Here is a 22,100-nt window from a genome sequence, read left to right on the forward strand (position 1 = left end):
ATTATGAATAATTTTCTTCCTTAGCTCTGTTCTGGTGATAATAAAAAATTTAGGATATTAAACTAGTTTAATTCCCTAAATTTGGTGAAATTCCCAAGGTTGAGTATTTCCTATTAAAATAACACAAATCCAAGAATAATATTTCTATTCTCTTAGGTAAAAAGTTTTTTACAGGTTGTTCCACTAAGAAGTCTTTCAAAACTCAAAGTTCACAACGATTTTTAACCATTCAATTGGTCATATTGAAAGTAAATAAAATTGTAATGCATAAAACACCGCAACAAAAAACCTTCACACAAGTCACATCCACAAAAATAAAACCCTAGAATTTCTACTTACTAAATTAGACGAGAAAAGAGAATAATGACATCACATGTTTTGTAACAATAAGAAAAATGTTGTATTAATCAAAGTAAATAAGTACACGAGTGAGTTTAGAAAAAAAAAATAATGAACGAATTGCACTTTTCGTTTTCAATTCATGTTCTCCACTATTTCACTTATAATCACTATGGACAATCTTCCCAAATAGTTGTTCACAGATCCCACACTTACAAATTTTTTTCTCTCTCACACTCATGCAGAAGAATAATCAAGACAATGCTGGCACACAAGAGAGTAAGAGTTCTAAAAAGTAAGAGATTATCTTTCCTTTAGAAGAATTACATTTTTTCTAGCCTTGGAAGATGCCATGTGGATAGAAACTACCTTACATCCCAATGTTAATTAGTTAGTATCGAGGTTTCTCCTTGGAGCTCTGAAGTTCTCTTTCTTCTGTAAAGAATTGTTGCTTGGTTTGTGTAGGTGATGCCTTGGTACCACAAAAAGTGGCGCACCTGTTTTGGAGGGGCACCTAGGCACCACATACATGGTGCCAAAGCGCCAAGCGCTTGGTTGGGGATTTAGCATGGACGCTTAGGTCTTGCATATGCACCCATAAGGTGGTACCTTGACACCAACCCAGGTGAGCTAGACTTGGACTCTTTTGGCCTTGTGTCTCAAGTCATTTCCTCCTATTTCACTCCAATATCTGGCTAATGCATTTTTTATGCCCAAATAAGTACATATATCATGCAATTACACAGAGTAACTGAAAAAACATAAATAGGAACAAATAATAGATAAAAATGCAAGGAACTTAAGGTACATTGTCACATAATTTCCACATATCGTAAAGTTGTGCAATTTTTGCTAGGCATGCTAATGGTGGTAGGTGGCCTTCTTGAAGAAATATAAAAAATAGCTAAACCATGCACATGTAGTCCAAGCAGCATGAAAATTTGCCCAAACATAATGCTCATGAGGGGACCAAATTTACTTTGAAGTTAAAATTTTAATTTTTGTAATTTTATCTTTGCAATACTATATTATAATTTTAAGTTTTTAAGTATTTTTTAAATTAAAATTTTAAGTTTCATTATACTTTGAAATTTTAAATTATGAGAAGATACTTTACAAAATCATTAAAAAATAATAAATTGCATGTAATTAATTATTCAAGATTTTCTCCATGAAATTTAAGCTGCCAAGAGGTGTTAATTTCCCATTATTTCAATCATTGGACCATCCCCACTCTCCCACCTAATATGTCTTTTTAAAATTGCTTTAAGATTTTTGTTCACACTATTTACTTTCTGGTTTGATGAATGAAAATATTGTTAATTAAAAAAAATAGAAATTTTTAATAGATTGGTGTATAAGACAAATGTAATTTATTATAAGATGAATTTGATTGCATCAATAATTATTAATTTCTTATGAGTGAATAATGATAATTGCATAATTTTTATTAAGCATAAAGATAGAAACAAGCATGCAATAAGGTGAAGGTAGTTCAAGTTATTATTAGATCAACTACACTAATAGTCTCATTCTTATAAATATTAATAAAGAATTAAAAGTGATGATTAATTTAACCTATGATTGATTTAATACAACCTATGCAGAAGCATTGATAAATTGAAGTCAACCTCTACAAATGCTCTATTATCATAAAGATCTTGTTCTTTCTTTAGATTTTCTTCTCCAATAACTTTAAACACATAAAATTAAGTGGTGAGTCCAATTGAAAGGAGAAGCAAATAATAAGAGCAAAAGTGCTTAAAAATTTTATTCTAAATTAGATTTTATTATTACAAGAGATTCTTGATATATGTTAATGAAAACCATTTAACTTAACTTACATGCCACTATTTTTAATATCATGAAATCCTTATGCAGGTTATGACATAAAAATAGTCCAATAAATAAAAACCTAAAATATAACTTCATAGCGTAATTTTCTAACAACATCGAAGAAAAAAATAATATTATATCATAATAGCTCTATAGCATAAGGGTGCAAATTATAATTAATTATATGTTTAATATATAAACTTGAACTTTATGATGATGATGATGACAATGATGGCTATGATGTCATATATCAACTCTCTCTGCATTCAAATATTCTCCAAAGAAAAGTGAAATTTTAAGTAATCTTGTTGCAACTATGGGCTCAACTATTATAGTTCATTGAAAATAATCCATAAATCATTAAATAGAGAAAGCACCTGTCTAACGAAATTTTTTTTTTGAATGCATTAATTAGATATGATAATTATCTAATCCTCTCATATTTGATTTGGAATGTGAAATATTAAATGACAAAATGGTAAAGGAGTCAATGAAGGAGTATTAACCTACATGTTACTACTATTTATAAAGCGGGTAATGATATCCAATACTTTCTTCTGATATAACATCAAATTAACCTATTTAGTACTAGTGAAAATATAAAATCCATTAGAATATCAATTTTATAAGATTTACCTTTCTCAGTATTTTATAGGTACCAAATTTCTTTATAAGTTCTTAAGAGTTATGCTAAAATTCTATCTACTTTGTTAAATTTATATGTCATCTATATGCTTCAACTCAAAATTTTATATTTACCATACCCATAGTACTTTTATGTAAACACATTTTATGTATAAAATTTTTTGATGTAAATCATGCATGCATTGTACAATGAAAATACAAATGAACTAGACATATATAATAACGGTATAATATTATGAGAGGGACTCATGTTGATTCGCCTACTCTTAAAATCATTATAATCAAACTCTATTTTAAAAAGGCTAGTTTCTAGTAGTATGATCAATCACTAAGCACCCGAACAAATCTCTTATGCCTACCTTAATAACTTTAATTTGAACATTGATTTGAGGGTGATAAGAAAAGAACAAATAAAAGAATTATGACAAATCTTATTCATTGTTTTTTTTCAAATATATTTTAAGAGCTAACATCGTGATCAAAGATAATTTTTCATTAAAAGCCCATGGAAATGGCTATCTCACAAAAGAAGATAGAAGTTATATATGAAATATCACATACCTTATAACATGGTTAGAAATCTGATCAATTGTAACTAAGATACAATATCGAGTGTTGCATAGTGTGGGATTAGAAGGGATATGTACAGTCTAGAGTTGTGATTACACACCTTGCCATTTAACCAGTTTGATATTTAGCAATAATATAAGCCACATTAACAAAAATTTCGTAGTGAAGGATCTTAAATACATAGTCGTGTACCTTAAAAGAGACAGTCATCTTGGATCTAACAATCAAAATTACTAATTGGTGCATCAAAAAACTCGATGACTAAAAAAAATGATGAAAGACTTAAAATTTTGGGTAATTATTTTTTATTTGTTTAAATCTAATTGCCTTCACACTCATAGTCTTTAGCTATGTGCAAATCAATCATTGGTGCCAAGCTTATGTTTGACATCAAAGATAGATATTCTTTTGAAAAAAATAAAATCCATTTTGTATTTTATGAGCAAAGTTTCTTGGGAGTATTAAAATATTTATAAGATTCATGACCATAGTACAGGTTAAACTTCTATGAAATGAGATAACACCGCTTGTAAAGGTTATTTGAATGATGAAAAAAAATCATAGTCATATATAAAGTAATTATGACATGCATTATTTAATTTCTTACTAAAAAACAATTATATGGCAGTTTTGCTTGAGGGCTCCTCTAATTTTAAATCCAGAAACATCAAAAGATCCACTATATCAAAATCTAGTAATTTTAACACTAACAAACTTGTCAAAAATTCCTTAAATTTAGAAAAAGTCCTAACAATTGCCTTTGACCTACGAAAATCAAATTTTTTTCTTATAATAGTATAAAATTCATGCATAAACCTGTGATAAAATATATCAAATCCATGAAAAACACAAGTAACATGAAGTTTGGTTGGAATAGGTTGGACTTGATTTTCTTCAAATCAACATCATTAGAAACGTTGAATCCTAAAAAGATCACTGAAGTAATCATGAATAAGCATTTTCTTAGATGAATATAGAGTTTTTCCTAGTAAAACACCTCAAAAGCTTGTCTTAAGTGATGCTCCTGATTGATCATGTTTTGAGTAAAAATTAAAATATCATTGAAGTACACGATCAAAAACTTTTCAATAAAGGAATAAAAGATACAAGTCATCGCTCACATGAATGTTTTATATGCATTAAGCCAACTTTTATATTAAAGGATACTTTCCATTCATCGTCTTCTTATTTATGGAATTGATAATATCCACTCAAAGGATTCTTTAAGGAGGAAATTATTGCATCAACCACCATACCTTGCATGTTATTGAGGTATGGATAACATATACTTAATAGTGATTTTTTTAAAGGCTTAACTATCCATGCTCTTAGGGCAAGTACCTTCCTTGTTTAGGTACAATGAGTAAATAGTATGCATCAAGATAAACTCCCCAAAATAAAATCTCTCAATAATAAATTACCACACTACCACACTACCATTTGAGATTTACATGTTCATTTAAATTCATATAACAATGCGCAAATTATAAATTAACAATCCAAGTATCTACTATACCACATCTAATGATCCTCAATAGAAAAAAACTGACATAGAAATTCCTCCAGACAAACATATTCATACACAGATAAAAGTTCACATATCTCAAATGATAAAAATTTGGTAAGAGATCAACTCGTATAAGCTAAAACAACTAGGACAAAAAAAAAATGTTCCAATTAACCTCCTATTGAAATTAATATTTACTAAGGAGTCATTTGGTATCACTTCTCTTTATTTATATATATATATTATTTTGTTTTATTTATGTTTTGTTTTGAAATTATTTGATATATTTGATTAAGATATGATTATGTTTTTAAATCGCTCAAAACACCCAAACAAATATTTTAAGTGTTTTCAAAAACATGTTTTTTTTTAACCAAAAATATATATGTTAAAAACAACTTAAACAAATATATTTTTAAGAAAATAATAATAACAAAGTTAATCCAAAACAAGCCCAAAATATACTAAGTGATTTTCTTCTATAAGATTATCATAAAACCTTAAAGGCATATATGTTTGAATATTAATAATTTATGGCAACTAGGAAACCATTTGGTGCTATTAATTTTAATTTTATTCGTATATTCTTTGATTTTAAACAAAACATATTTTTTATATGTGATTAAAATATGATTGTTTTGATTAAGATATTATTAATTTTTAAAACACTTAAAATACTTATATATTATTTTGAACGGTTTCAAAAAATATTAATTTATCTTTAAAAATAAGTAATGGAAATATATAAAACACACCAAATAAATATGTTTTTAAAAATAAAAGAAAAAAAAATCAAAAATCAAAAAATAAAATTAATCCCTAAGTTATTTATTTATGTGGAGATTGCTAAATACCCAAGTTAAAAAAGAGAACTAATTGTGACTCATAAGTCGGCTATAAATTGCAATTAATACAAACACTTCACTCAAATTAAAATGAACTAACAATGCATCACATAACTTAGGTATAACAGAAAATCAGGAGAGCTCATTGAGCAAAATACCCTGTCAGATTATAGCTTTAAAACTGAAAATTAACAAAAGATGTTAATATTATTTTTCCATTCAAACCTTGAACTGAAACCAATACATCAGGCATTCCCTGGAAATTTCCTGCTTACATATAGTAAAAGAACCCAAAATTCCTTATTAAATGACCTACAATCTAAATAGTAATAACCCAAAAACTTAGGAGCTCAGGTAGCTTGCTAACAATATCCAAGCCCCTAATACAAAATTAATATAAGAAAACGTATTTTTTGTCAATTCTTTAAAACTTACCACAATGAACAGAGTCGATGGATGCTGCGTGAGCTCAAAATTGCCATTTTTGCCTATCTGCAATCTCTTCATCATTCTCAACCTGCCAAGTTTCCAATTAAAAGCACAGCCTTCATAGAACTTCTATACATTACTGAATAAGAACTAGCACTTTACAAGGAGTAAGACTGCGAGAGAAATTGAAGTGAAGAGCTGTTGGATCAGTCAAATAACCCGAAGCACATACCTCGATGAGTACTCTTCCTTTTCTTTTGGATTTTGAACTAGTGACACTTTGATCAGCCTTTACAGAATCAGAACTAAATCCTCTTTGCTTTTTCTTTGGCCGATCAGCATCCATCCCATCAATAGCTTTATTTGTATCATCTGTACGGAATTAAATGATAATTTATTAAAAATGACGAGAGCGACGAAAAAATAATTGATAGTTCTATATGACCGGTGATCACTTCAATTTTCAATTCTTCTTGTCTCAAACGATATTAGTTAAAGTTTGAGAACAAATTAAATTTGCACCAAGTAGGTATCTTTTTACTTAAATTTGAGCCAAGTAGATATCTTTTTACCTTGTTCATCATCTGCAGAGTTATCTTCCTCTGCAAAACTGCCGAAATCTTCCATATCCGCTTCATCTTCAAGGTCTTCATAACATTCGACATATTCTATTTCAGGTTCCTGAATGAATGGATATGCCAATTTAAACTTAGTAAAGCATGGGATGATCATAGGTATGTGTTTTTGCACTAGTTTTAGTTAAGATTTAAAATAAAAAAAAACAGATACTAAGATAAAATAAAATTATAAACTTATTAAAATTCATCTGTGATTTAAATGGGACATGAAGGTATTGCTTGTAAAATGCAGAAGCATAACTCAATAAATATATGCGCCATACATTTGATGCAAAAAAATACATATATTTTATTTTCGGTGCTTCAGCAAAAATGGGAAAATGGATGTTTTTCTTTTTTTAATCATAGCATAAAAAAAGAATTTGCTAATTACACTAAGAATAAGGTTGCAAGCATACTTCCTCATCTTCTTCTTCCACAGCAGGCTGTAGACCTTCCATTTCAAGGACATTGTTGTAAGCCTCAACTGGGTAATTATAAATATCACCATAAACACCTTTTTTTAAGCGCTCTAGCAACTCTTTCTCAATACTCTGTAGCAAAATTAACATTTCATTTAAAAAAAAATGCGGATAGAGCAACGCAACTATGCATATGAAGAAACAAAAAGTTCAATGAATAAAGTAACCTTGTCAAGCAAAGCAGCTCTTTCAGCCTTTTCTTCCCTTCTAGCTTCTCTCTTTTTCTCTTTCCTCGGTACTGTCATAATTTTCTCCCTGCAAAACAGGGCGATCATGTTTATAAGGGAAGATCAACAAGGTATGTGTGTGTGTATTCTACTTACAAGTTCCTATAATATCAACAAAAAAGTAACCAATCAACTAGTATTGAAAAGAGTAATTTGAATACGTAGTAATCAATCAGTTAATGATCGTTAAAATCAAAATTAAAAAGTCCTCTAACATGTGAGCTGATAATTAATTGAATAACGACTTTCCTATGAATTTTAAATAATGTAATGATAGACTAATTGCAAAATACCTCACAATTTGCTTAATAAATAATGTCTTCTAATGAATTTATCATAAATATCATAACTGAAAGCATGCCAGCTATTTAATACCTCGATCATGGATTCAGTAATCCATCTTCTTTATGTGACCAATCCATCAGAGCGAAATAGCAAAATAATGATGTTGAAATTAATCAAACCTCTAATACCCAAATCTTTTAATTGGATGAAAATTGATTACAAATCACAGAAATGATCTTTACAATTAAAGCAAAGAACCTTTCGAAAATAGAGCATTAGAATTACAAAATACAGATTTTTTTACTCGTAGTTGCAACAAAACAGCGCTGATAGCTCATTAAGACAATGAAACTTAAGAAAATTATGATGAAACGTCCTTGAAATAATTGATGATGTATAATAAAGCCAAACAAATGACCAAAGATTAACATAAAGTAAAAGGGGCGTTTAAATTCATACCACACAATTCTTACATATTTACATATCTAACACCTAAACTTTCATATTTACATGCACAGCACTCAAATATTTGACAAAAAAAAAATTACCACCATTACTAACTTCTTAAAAGAGAAATACACATTTTTATGAATAGGTTTATAGCTCTAAAGTGTTATGAGTGTAAATAAAAAAATTATGTGTTAGATATGTAAATATATAAGATTTGTGTGGTAACTATGTAAATTTTCTGTATTAAAATTGTTCAAGTCATTTGAAAAAAAAGGGAGGCCATATTTCTTAGTGACCACAATCACATTAGCATTTTTTTTCCTTCAAGGCATAATCATGGTGCTATCCTAGGGAAATCAACTTCAGCGTAACAGTCTCCTTAATTTCAAAGTAATATTTCATCAATGCTTGTTGACAAAATCTGACAGATACAGAAGTTCGAAGAGCTAAACACTTAAGTTAATGGTTGTGAAATATGGTAAGCAGAAGTAACAGAAGCGGTTCAATCGTTGGCCAAAAAATTTCATAGCGCTGGATCATCAGCAGAAAGGTTTTAACATAGAAGTTCTGCTTAGCTAGCTTGATGTATAGACCTCCGATCTCAATTAAAAATTATCTTAATATTACCAAGATAAACGTTGGAAATAAAAAAAATCCAAACGAGAAAGTATACCTTCAATTTACTAAATAAAATATCATGCCATTAAACAGTAATTTAGGTTTTTTAACCATCCTCTCTTTCAAAACTGCATGAATAGTATTAAAAGCATTTGCAATTATCAATAGAAACGAATATTGTACCGTATTCATACAACCAAGATTTGGTGCTTGGGATGAGGCTAATGATGAATGGCTACTATAGCTTAAACTACTAAATTAACATTGTTTAATAAGGCATTCAAGACTTACCCCTCGAGGCGCGTCTCATACTAAGGCGCACAAAAAATCCTCAAGGCAGCCTCAATAGCACCAGTGAGGCTTGCACTTTTTTCATCTAAGACATACGCTCGAAGCATTTGAAAAAGTACCTTAGTATATTATATATTTGATACAATGCTTCAAAAAGGTCAAATGATGATTAAAGTATGATTACTTAATTATATTATTAATTTATTAATTTATTTTAAATTATATTGGATATTAAATTAATTGATAATAAGAAGAAAATTATAGTTAATAAATAACATTTTAAAGTTGTAAATGAGATGAATTAGATGATAATAAATATGATGATTCTTTTGTAAAAGATAAAAGCAATGATGAGACCACTATGAATCTTGAACCTCATGGAATATTTAAATTTTAAGTAAATACTTACTTAGAATCATATTTTGATCTTCAATTTTATATCAATATTTAAATTTAAAATTTATGATTTATATCTTTACGATAATAAATTAAATCAAGATAACAATGGTTTGTCATATTTAGGAATTATTTTCAAATTTATGCAATCTTTTTTTTTTTAAGGCTAGGCCTCAATCCGCCACGAGGCTTAAGCCTGACCTCACTAAGACAAAATGCCTCATTTCCCGCTTTTGCCTTTTAAACTTTGATAACAAATATTGATTCCGGAGTGGAAAAGACTTATTGTGATGAGCTTACTTTAAATGGTTATGATCTTACTTTGATGTTAGCAATTTAGCGTGGCACTTTTTCACTTCATAATTTTAATTAATTAAATATCTAATTATGAGGCTTCCGCCCAAGATGCCTCAAAACTTATGCCTAACCTCATAAATAGAAAACCCCTAAATACCCAATTGTGCAATTTTAAATAGTATCTCAAATGACACCACTAAGATTAAAAAAAAAAAGAAAACATTTATAGTCCAATAATAAAGACGAATAGCCAATCAAAGGTTTGCTGATCAAAAACTAGAAGAATGAACAATAAATTGCTGGATCGGAATTTAAATTATAGTGGAGGAATAATGACTTTAAAATTAGTTTTTGATATATTTACATTTGAATTTAAATTCTAAATTAGGATAGCTCTAATGTGACTATCCTCAAATTTGACAGATTTTTTTTCTAATTTGTTATTTGAAGATATAGTTGTTAATATTGTAGATTTTGTGTAGGAATTAGATCGCTTCTATTTACTAGTTAATTTAGAATGAATAAGATTTTTTCCGTTTTTGAATTACTTCCTGGTATAATTTCCATGTGTGTTTTCTTGCAGTAAATAGCCACCGACCCTGTAAACAACAGACTAGGTTGTTCGAAAGTGCCGAGTCCAACATCCCAGGGATAAAACATCAAAAAACTGCTTATTTTACCACACAACTAACCTATTTCTGTTGATTTTATTTGGCCTTCCAAGAGAAGGAACAAAAAACCAGTTGTTGTCCAGCGCATAGTCTGAAAACTGAGTTTTCCCGTTATCCACAACAAAGAAGAATCCAAATCAGAGAGGAAAACTATCTACGATGAGAAGCACTAATCTATAATTCATTGAGATTGTTAGAATTCTAGAAATTTTCCTAAGCCCACTTTTGAATCCATTCTACTCTCTTATCATGGACTTCATCATAAGGTTAAAATGTTTACTTCAGATTAAGTTGAAAATAATAAATAATAAATAACAAGGAACAAGAGAATCTCTTTTTATATTAGATTTTACATCTAAAAATCGAAGAATTAAAATAAAGAGTACTAAAAATAAGTCATCTCCTGAAATAGTTAATTAAGTCATGAGACTAATAGAACAAAAGTAAATAATGGAGTGGATGAAAATGCACCCTATTATGACATCAAAACCTAAATATCCTACCCACATTCTTCTTTTTATTCGATAACAAATGCTCTCAAGCAAATGTTGGCGATCTGGAAGATGATTATAAGAATGATGATGAAAACTGTGACAAACTAAGGGAAAATATAGAACATTTAAAGTGGAAGCCAAAGTGGATATCAAATTATGACGGAGCAGTAGATGTGTTTTCCAGTTTAAACTGAGACACCATACTCCTTATTGATGAAACTTCAACTTAAAATTATTCGTCACCAAGCAAAAATAACCTGAGGGCAATCCAAGTAACTAACCCATCAAGAGTTCTATCAAATAGATTATAATTGAGATAGGTGAAAATTAAAATTTTAACTTTTAATGATGTATTTATTTTTATAACCTGATATAATTTTAAACTTGTTCCATAATATATTTTTTATTATAATAATTTGTTTAGATAAATAGATATTTCCTAGCCAACATCGTGATAAATGTCATCATATTTTGAAGTGTTACATTAATGATACTAATTGAAATTGATGAAAACTTAAATTTTGTTAAGCATGAAAAATTCTTATTTTAATTGTTTAATTTATATCATCATAATACTTTAATTATGTGAAACAATAAAGAAATAGGCTTCATTTTCCCGTTTAAAATTTATGCTTCATTAGGTCAAATTCTTTTTTTTCCAGCTATTGCTTTTTTAAAATACTGGACGCCTAAAGAAAGAGTTCTTTAATTTTTTTTTTTTTTTTTTTCATTTTAGTGCAAAAATTGGGTTGAACACTATACCCCATTCCACTCGTTACCCTTTACGTTGAATTCAGATGGATGCAAAATGAGAATCACCAATAATGACGCTTCAAGTTTGCAATAGCTAATGATTATGGTATAAAAAAATGAGTTGAGGTGTAAGTTTCAAAACACGCCTCACAAGGAGGTACACGAAAAGTGCCTCAGCACATACACCTCTTTGCTCAAGTGAGGTTAACAGTATTCCTAAATGAGCCTGCCTCCAAGCTTTATGTCTCGAGGCATTTTAGGTGGGTACCTCAACTTAATGATGATCTAGCTCATCAAGAAGGCACAAGGATTATACTTAAAGAAGTCCACCAAGCAAGAAATACACCCCATCTCCAACACATCCTATCAAATCTATTGAAGTACTAAAACTCCATAATCACGATCAACTCTACCAATGTAAAGATAGATCGAGTGGTGAAGATCACAAATGGTTACATTAATAAAAAAAAAAAAATAAATTAAAATAAAATTAAAAGAAATAAAAAAGAAGGGACAATTACATACAGACAACCTGAAACCTGCTATTTACAAATCAAACACCCTCTTTTATCCATTTTTCAAATTCTCACTCAAATATCAAAATTTAGGTAAAACCCCAACCCATATGTTTTATTTCTATCAAATTCTCAATAATTTGATTGTGGTTCGGCAGTACAAAATATCACCTGGGTGGTTAATTTGCAAATATCAATGTTTTGAGTATTCTGCATATAATTATCCCAAAAAACAAAGAGCTACATTAAAGGAAACTTCAAGCTACCCAAACATATTCAAAATAAAAAACGTATGTTCAAAAAGCATAGAAATAAGATTATTCACGAGTGAAGAAAATGGCCATCTTACTAATTCAAGCAAGAAAAAGAAAAGAAATTGGTGCATGAATAGTTTTTGCAAGTGCGAAAAATAAGATATTACCACAGAAACAAGTCAACCAAACAGTGCATCTAAAATATAACTTTGGGCATTTGCAGAAGCAAATTCTGAGTATAAGAGGTGACCATAATCCAAGAGATTCTTTAAGATGAAATGCTATCCAAGCTTCATGAAAAAAAATAAAAATAAATAACAAAAAAACCTCTCAAATTCAAATTTTTAAAAGACTTTTCTAAGATCTCAAAACTTCTTAAAGATCATTTGCCAAGCAATGCTAAGAGGTACATGAAGGAAGCTAAGAAAATAATTTTAATATCTAGAAGTCATAGGAGAAAATCCTCGAAAACGGAGAAACCAATGATCTATAATAACTAAAATTTTAAATAATAATACTATAAATTGAATAGGCACTTAAGGGATAAGTGTCTCTACAGGTTCGCATTTAACAGCCGCATGACCCATCGAATCAATCAAAACAGAACGAGTGAGAGCAAAAGCCGCGACAACGACAAATAGAACATAGAGCGAGAATGAAGAAACAGAAGTTGAAGAAGATTGCGTACATCTCATACCATAATATCAACACTGCAAGAGTGAGGGAAGGCAATCAACATTACTTACCATTGATTCATGTGTCTAGGGAAAGAAGACGAAGTCGCCACTTGCTGTTGTTTCGAATGAGTGTCGAAGCCGGCGTGGGAGATAAACATGAGGGTTGTTGTTTTGTGTTAACTCGTGAGAAAGAACCTGAATGACCTACAAGCCGCTGTGGTGTGAGAGGAAACCTCGTGTCCTAGCCAATCTAAAGAGAAGTCCTAGGAGAAAGAAGTGTGGTTTTGAAGAAAAAGATTAACGTTATAGTGAAATAGATAAATAAATTTTTCATAGGTCACTTAAAGATTAAGGTAGGTAATTATATTTATGAATTTCACGAATTTTCATTATTTATTGACGTATGTTTGATTTCATTTACGATCTATTCTAGTGAGATTTAGATTATAACGGATTTTTCATATTGTTCAATAAGAAAATATGCATACTAAATAGATACATGATGAATTTATAATAAATTTTTTTGATTATTGAATGACATTTAAATTTGAGTGGAAGATACAAATATATTAAGTTATTAAGAATTAAGTAGAAATGCAAACAACATATCATTACAGAACATTTAGTAAACAGTTATGTACAACCACTTGCATAATGATTTATCTATGAAGTTATTAGACTAGTGTATATCATTTTGATTCTAGTAAACATGTATTTTTTCATAAGTAGATGAATGCATAAGAAAAGAATGTGTGATATGAAAGAATAAAAATAAATATGAATGCTTACATGTGCATGTTAAAAGAAGTTCACCCACTTATGATACAAACACGGGACATCGATATACCTGAGTGTGTAGTTGTGTTTCTATCACCCTGGAAAATTGTAATATAATCACTAATCGTTATGCCTACAAAAGAGTATCAGTCAGGGTTGAGCAGACAAAGCTTACCACCCCAGAAATTTATGATGTTTAGATAGCTAAATGTCGTGCAAGCAGAATAATACCACTCAAGGGCAAGTAAGGCCTTTCCACTTTATGCAATTGTGAGATTTGAATTGTTAACTGCTATGCCGTCAGGATAATATCAGTCAGGGGTGTGTTAGGTTGTTTTGAAGATGATCTCAGACAAACAGATGTATATGTTAAGAGTTTTAAGTAAAAGTGAAGTTAAAGTTAATGCATATAGAAATTTTGGAGTATTTTTATTGAATAAAGTTCATGATACATGCATTAACATATTATAAAATTTCATATATAAATATGAAAGATCAGCATATTATAAATTTTTTTATAGAAATATGAAAGACCAAAATATATATTGTTTTCTTTTCCTTGGGTTGTAATTTAAAAAAGTAATTACTCTTGGGTTATATTTAGATAACTCATTCTAATGTTTTAATATTTTTTTTAGGTTTTAAGATTTTGAATAAGATGAATAGAAGATTAGCTAATGTGTACATGAGGTGAGAGAAAAACCGGAAAGATAAAAAAATTCACTGTTACAAAATTCATATTACTAACAGTTTAATATTAAAATATTCGTACAAGTGTCATTAAAGAAAGCAATTTAAATAATAAGGAGCTTTTTTTTTACCTTTCCGGTTTTTGTTCTCGCCTCTTGTACACATTAGCTCATTCTCTATTCATCTTATTTAAAATTTTAAAATCTTAAAAAAATATTATAATGTAATGAGTTATCTAAAAAAACCTAGGACTAATCAAACTTCAAAACTAACCCAAAAAATAATATGCATGTTGGTCTTTCATGTTTCTATAAGAAATTTTATAATATACTGGCCTTTTATACTTCTATAAGCAATCCTACAATATGTTAGTGCATGTATCATGATCTTTACTCAATGAAAATATTGTAAACTTCTATATGCATTTACTTTAACTTTATTTTTACTTTACACTCTTAGCATGCACATGTCTGTTTAAAGATCACTATCAAAATAACCTAATATACCAATGGTCGATATTATCTCGTTGACACAGCAGTTAGCGATTTAAATATAACAAGTGTCTGAGGTGGAACGACTCTTACCTGCACATGCCAATATTCGGCACACCAGTTAGCGATCTAAACATCATAATTATCCATCGTGGTAAGTCTTTTCTACTCGCCCTTGACCAATATTCTCCCGTCGACACAACGGTTAGCGATTACATCACAATTAATTGAGGTTATAGAAAAACTACATGTGTAGGTACACTACGCCTCCTACTTGTACCATAAATGGGTGAACTCCTCTTAGGATGCACATACAAGCGTTTGAATTTACCTTTATTCTTTCATATCATGCATTCCCTTCTTATGCATTCATCTACTTGTGAAAAAATGTACGTTTACTAGAATCAAAATGACATGCACTAGCCTAATAACTTCATAGACAAAATCATTATGCAAGTGATTGTACAGGACTATTTATTAAATATTATGTAATATGTTATCTACATTTCTACTTAAATCTAATAACGTCATATATACGTACCTCTATTATAATTTAAATGACATTCAATAATCAATAATTTTATAAGAAATTCATTATGTATCTATTTAATATGCATATTTTCCTATTTAACAATATGAAGAATAAGTTATATAGTCTAAATCTCACGTGAACAGATTACAAATGAAATCAAACATATATCAAGAAATGATGAAAATTACTGAAATTCAGAAATATAATTACTCACATTAATCTTTAAGTGACCTCTGAAAAAGTTTACTCCGCTACTTCACAATATCGCTAATCTTTTTCTTCAAAGTCACAAATTTCTTCCTCCTCCGACTTCTTCACCTTCAATCGGCTAGTACACGAGGTTTTCTCTCAAACTGCAGTAGCTCATAATTCCTTAAGGTTTTTCCTTCTCGTGAGCCAACACAAAACAACGACTCTCATGCTCATCTCCCACACCGGCTTTGACATCCTCAGATGAAACAATGGCAAGTGGCAACTTGTTCTTGCCCTAGAAACACAAATCTAAGATAAGTAATGTCGACTGTCTTCCCTCACTCCAATGCAGCATCGACAGTAACATATGGAATGTATGCAACTTTCTTTTATTTATTCCTTCTCTCTCTCACTCTGTTCTCTATCGTTCTCTCGGATTTTTCTCTCTTTCTGTTTAGATTGATTCGAATGGGTCATGCGACTCTTAAAGGCAAACCTATAGAGACACTTATCCCTTTAGCGTCTATTCAATTCTATTAATAATAATGATACTAATAATAATAATAATAATAGTAATAATAATAATATTATTATTATTAGAATTTCAATTATTAAAATTTACCCTTATAAAATTTCATCCGCAAAATTCATGAACTTACACAAGCTAATCAATATACAGATGAAACATGAACTACTTATAAATTATCAAAAAAAAAACATTTTTGTTAAATGATAACAAAAATAGATGTGATAAATCCTTTATCAGAGATAATGCTATTCAATTAAACAATCCACAAACAAAAGAATCATAACAATATAACTAACACAATACCCAACTACTGAAATCAAAGCACAAAAAAATATTCTACACTAGAAAACTAAAGATAACATAACACCCAAATGAAAAATTACTCCAACAAACTCTACTAGCTTCTACATCAGCAACATGTTCTTCACTGTTCTGATGAGCTAAAAAATAGACTCTTGGTTGAATGTTCTGTCTTGGTTGCTCCTTCCGAGTAACAATATCAGTTTCTATCATTATATGTTAACCACTTCTAAAAGTAGATCCCTCTTGAAAATTTCTCTGAGCAAAATCCCTAACTGAGTTAGCATCTAATGTGAATTTTTGAACAAAATTAGGATTATTTCTCATCTGATGTTCTGGCTATCGGCATAAGTAACACAACTTCAAATCAAATAAACATTCGCCACAATGTTGCTTCCTACACATAACATAGTGCCCTATAATGTTGTTGTCATCTTGGCTAATTACTCCATCAGCATACGACTTTATCTTCTTCTTGTCAAACTCTCAAGGATGAATTGTTTGTCCCACTGTCAGCCAGAAGACAAATGCAAGATAAATTCATTAGGTTGGTACAGGAAGTTTGATCAGTTATCCAGCATGAAGCGAAGATTACTATACTATCGAGATATGCACCACAGCTTGTTCCAAACGCAGAAGAGAAAAGTCACAGGATCGTTTGATCTTGTCTTTTTTAAAGCTAAACCCCAGGTCAGGTCATAATATAATCTGCGTATCAGATCATGAAAGGGATAACCAACCATCCATATCAAAGAAGTCCATAAGATAAAACTACCCTTGCAATAGGCATATCAAATTGCAAAGGGATCAAAAGATCAAGTAGATGATTCTAATGTCTTGATAGAGATTGTCAATAATGGTAATTCTCACACTGATAATCCAAAATCACACCATTGAAAAAAAAAACAACATAAAAACTTCATACATGAAGGCAGATTGTCAGTCAGAGGATTGGTAACCAAAATTGGAAGGTAGGAATTTTTAATGCAACTTAAAATAGGATAATTTTTTTAATTTACTTTGGATAAGATTGTAATTGTATTTGGAATTCTCAAGTAGCATAATTTTGTTGTTGTGGCCTTTAAATGTCATTTTTTAAAGTCAAAATTTATTAATAAGATATTGCCATTGAGTACAACAAAGGCACCTATCAAAAAAAGCCATAGAAGAAAGAAAAACACAACAAAGAAAACATACGAAGTATTCATTTCGATAGTCTACTTGATGAATTGATTAACACTAATGTGGAAGTATGAACATGAATATCAACCACTATCATCAAAAGAGAATATGATTCTAGAAATAATAAAGGGGAGCCTTCCACCAAATAAATAAGGGGTTCATATAAGGATCCAGTGGAAGGTCCGACGCCTGAAATTTGGGATACCTCAACTACAGAAAGACCTCAAATATTCACATAATTTGTGCCTAAATATATCACAAGAGCAGCAGAAAGAAGGAATGTTTTCAAACCCATATCAAAATAAAATACTCCCACTCCACGTATACTTGTGAAAAAGAGTTGTAATATTAAATTTCACTAAGACTCTAGTCATAAAGGGCCAAAAAAAATAAGCTATCGCAGCATCCATTCTCAAAGATTTTTCACAAGTAAAAGTTTAAGAGAATAGGATTGACTGACTGAAGTAGTACAGACAAAAAAAATGAAATTATAGGAGTAACAAAAAGCTCCACAGAACAACTAAAGTGGGAGAAGTCATTTTAACATGTGTATCAAGAGGCGACGGATATAATATAAGCAACTTGAGAAGAGCCTAAAGTAATCTATTTCTAAAAAAACGTTGTGATGTACTGAGAGAATGAGCCCAATGAAAAAGGCACCTATCAATTGAAAATTAAACATGAATTTGTGAATTACCTCTATACTAAGATGAAAAATAGATAACATACCAAAAATGAGAGCGATAGATCTAGTAAGTATAGAAATCTTTTCATTAAAAGAAAGGAGAGCAGACTTGTCTGAAAAAATAAAAATTGTTTTATGTTGTTGAATTATTGAATTCAGGTGAAAAAAAAAAGTGAATAATTATTGAATTCAGGTGAAAAAAAAAGTGAATAATTATCAAGTGAAGAAACGAAAACATCTGCAACAGTCAAACCACAAATAATATATGCAAATGAGTGAGGCAAAGGAGGCACAATTACAGGGGGCAAGAAAGGAGGTGACAGCCTCCCTAGGGGACCAACCAAGTTCATGAGAGAAGTCCTTGCAAGAGGAGTTGGGAATCAAAGAGATTAATTAAACAGGAAATGTTAAAGATCCCTTAACAGTGATCAATGAAAGAGAAATAGCACTGCAAAAAACACAAGATGAACAAAAATCTATTATGGTCAGAGAGTAAAGAAAATGGTGAAATAGTGTCTTCCTAGTTGCCAAGTGTCTCGAAATCGGACAAGAAGTGGATGCAATGAAGTGGCATCAATGTTAAAGATGGCCAATGGAACGATCGGGCAACACAAAGCAAGAAAGCCCTGGTCATACGCAAGCATGCAAGTGCCCAAAAAATGAGACCCAAAGCGAAAGTAGACATTCACACCAGTATATTGCATCCATAGAAGACAGAAGCTTGAAGGTCATGTGTAACAACCGTGCAAAAAGTGATTGCTATGGCAAGCAGCAACAAAACTAAGAGATGCAGAACTCTGGGCTTGCAAGACAAACTAGCAAGACGGGGGTAGCTTCTGCAGAAATAGAGTGAGTAGGCTAACGACTTTGGCCATCTTTAATTTTGATGTAATCTAATTTTTCATTTGTGAATAAAGTTGCTTATGGTGTGGTGTTTTTCATGAATTAGTTCTCTTGTATGATGGAGTCAATTAAGATGGACAGGAAAGCAAGTTAATAATTATTTTATGTTGGAATTGCCTATAAAAGAGCTAATTCGCTGCGATAGAATTCAATCAATCTCTCCCATGCCTTTCTTCCACTCTTCCTCTCATTTGACCATCAATCCCACTTGGGCTGCTAAAACTGTCACAAACCTTCAGTTTTAACACCTGTTGTACCAGCCACAGTCCAGCTCCAGTTTAGCAACCAATTTCAATTTCCCCTTGTTACCACCATCCGGCAGCTACTTCAAAGAGCTTTCCAAAGTCTTGCCGCTTCACGAGCAGCCACCGACCTTGTAAATAGTAAGATTTGGTTGTTGGAATTGCTGATTCTAGCAATTCAGATACAACATAGCAAGGGCATCTTGCACCACGCTAGAAATGGTGTAGGTGTAATTATAGATAAAAGTTTGACAGATAATGTTGTAAAAATTGATAGAGTTGGAGATAGAATATAGCCCTTAAGATTATCATTGATACTAAGACTTTTAATATTATAAGCGCTTATGCTCCTCAAGTAGGTTTAGATACAGGGTCTAAAGATAAATTTTGGAATGATTTAGAAGACTTAATATAAATGATACCTCTTGAAGAAAGAATTTTTAATGGACGAGATTTAAATGCACATTTCGGTAGAGTGGTAGAAGGCTTCAAAAATATTTATGGTGGCTACGGTTTTGGAGCATCTAATGAAGAAGGTAGAGCTATTTTAGATTTTGCTTTAGCGAATGATTTTGTTATTACTAATACTTCATTTAAGAAAAGAGATAAGCATTACTTATAAGAGTAGATCTAATAAAACACAATTTGATTATTTTCTTATGAGAAGAAAAATCGTCGAGATTATAAAGATTGTAAGGTCATTCCTAGAGAGAATTTAAGTACCCAACATCGTTTATTAGTTTTAGATTTTAAGATGAAGAGTTGTAAAATAAAAAATACTAGGACTTCTCATCGTAGAATTGAATGGGGGAACTTAAAAGACACAAATAAAATTATTTTTCTGAACAAAATTCAAGATCTTAAAATTTAGGATGTTCATGAAAAAGCAATTTTTTTATGTGGGATAAAGTAACAAACACTATTAAACAAATAGCAAAAGATGTGCTTGGAGAATAAAAAGAAAAAGTTTATATAAATAAAAATAGTTGAATGTGGAATAATAATGTGCAAGAAAAGATAAAATATAAGAAGTTAAGTTATAAAAATTGGTTTAAATATAAAATCTTAAAGAACTGAAAAAAATATCAAACAACTAGCAGGGAGTCTAAAAGAACAATATGTGACGCTAAAAAAAATTGTTTTAATGATGTTTATAATAGATTAGATATTAAAGAGGGTGAAAAATATATGTATAAACTAGCCAAACAAAGAAAAAAGAGAAGTAAAGATTTAACTCAAGTAAAGTGTATTAAAGATGAAAATCAAAAAGTACTTTTCTTAGAAAAAGATATTAAACATAGATGGGTGAGTTATTTTGATAAATTTTTTAATGAAGTTTCTGAAAATACGATCGACCTTAGTGATCTTAATATCGTGAATAATAATAAAACGATTCATTTTTACCGTCGCATTAGTAAAATAGAAGTTGAGGAGGCTTTAAAGAAAACCAAGGGTGGAAAATTTGTAGGACTTGATGATATCCCAATTGAAGTGTAGAAATATTTAGAAGATTTGGGAGTTTCTTAGCTTACTAAACTCTTTAATATTATTTTAAAAACTAAAAAGATGCCTGAAAAGTTGAGGAAGAGTATTTTGGTCCCCATTTTTAAGAATAAAGGGGATGCACAAGAGTGTGCAAATTATAGAGGAATTAAGTTGAAGTGTCAAACTTTAAAGTTATGGGAGAGGGGAATTGAACATAGGTTAAGACGCATTAAAAAGATTTCTCATAATCAATTTGGATTTATGTCGGGCAGGTCTACTTTGGAAGCTATACATTTATTGAAAGGTTTGATGGAGAAGTTCCGGGAAAATAAGGAGAATCTACATTAGATTTTTATTAATTTAGAAAAAGCTTACGATAAGGTTCCAAGAGATACCCTTTGGAGAGTGCTTGAGAAGAAATGTGTTGATATGACTTATATTCAAGTTATTAAAGATATGTATACTAGAGTTGTTGCTTGTGTTCAAACTGAAGGAGGATTGACCAAATATTTTCCTATTTTTGTTGGATTACATCAGGGATCGGTTTTAAGCCCATATCTTTTTGCTTTAGTTAGGGATGGTCTTACTGTACATGTACATGAGGATATACCTAGGTGTATGCTTTTTGCTGATGATATCTTTCTCATGGATAAAACGAGAGAAAAAACCCAGGAAAAACTTGAGTTATGGAGGTCTACATTGGAGTCCAAAGGCCTTCATTTAAGTAGAACTAAAACTGAATACATGGAATGTAATTTTAGTAGTAATAGCTCTACTGACAGAAGTGTGACTTTGGGTGCTCAAATTATTAAAAGTTGTGGACGTTTTAGATATCTTGGGTCCGTTGTTCAAAGCGATGGTGATATAGATGGGGATGTTAATAGTAGAATTCAA

General features: G+C 30.3%; 1 protein-coding gene across 1 annotated transcript in view; it reads right to left on the reverse strand.

Annotated features, from left to right (window-relative positions):
- Window positions 1-5,884: 5,884 nt before the first annotated feature.
- The window catches only part of LOC110021955 (protein MAK16 homolog), a 24,998-nt gene continuing 8,782 nt past the window's right edge, over window positions 5,885-22,100 (reverse strand). The window contains exons 7-11 of the mRNA XM_020720689.1: window positions 7,438-7,525; window positions 7,208-7,342; window positions 6,744-6,852; window positions 6,404-6,543; window positions 5,885-6,259 (exon numbers count right to left, since the gene is read on the reverse strand). Of these exons, the coding sequence (XP_020576348.1) occupies window positions 6,212-6,259; window positions 6,404-6,543; window positions 6,744-6,852; window positions 7,208-7,342; window positions 7,438-7,525 (520 nt within the window). The 3' untranslated portion in view covers window positions 5,885-6,211. The remainder of the gene's footprint in view (window positions 6,260-6,403; window positions 6,544-6,743; window positions 6,853-7,207; window positions 7,343-7,437; window positions 7,526-22,100) is intronic.

Source organism: Phalaenopsis equestris, unplaced genomic scaffold (genome assembly GCF_001263595.1).
Source record: "Phalaenopsis equestris unplaced genomic scaffold, ASM126359v1 Scaffold000154, whole genome shotgun sequence".
Lineage (NCBI taxonomy): Eukaryota > Viridiplantae > Streptophyta > Magnoliopsida > Asparagales > Orchidaceae > Phalaenopsis > Phalaenopsis equestris.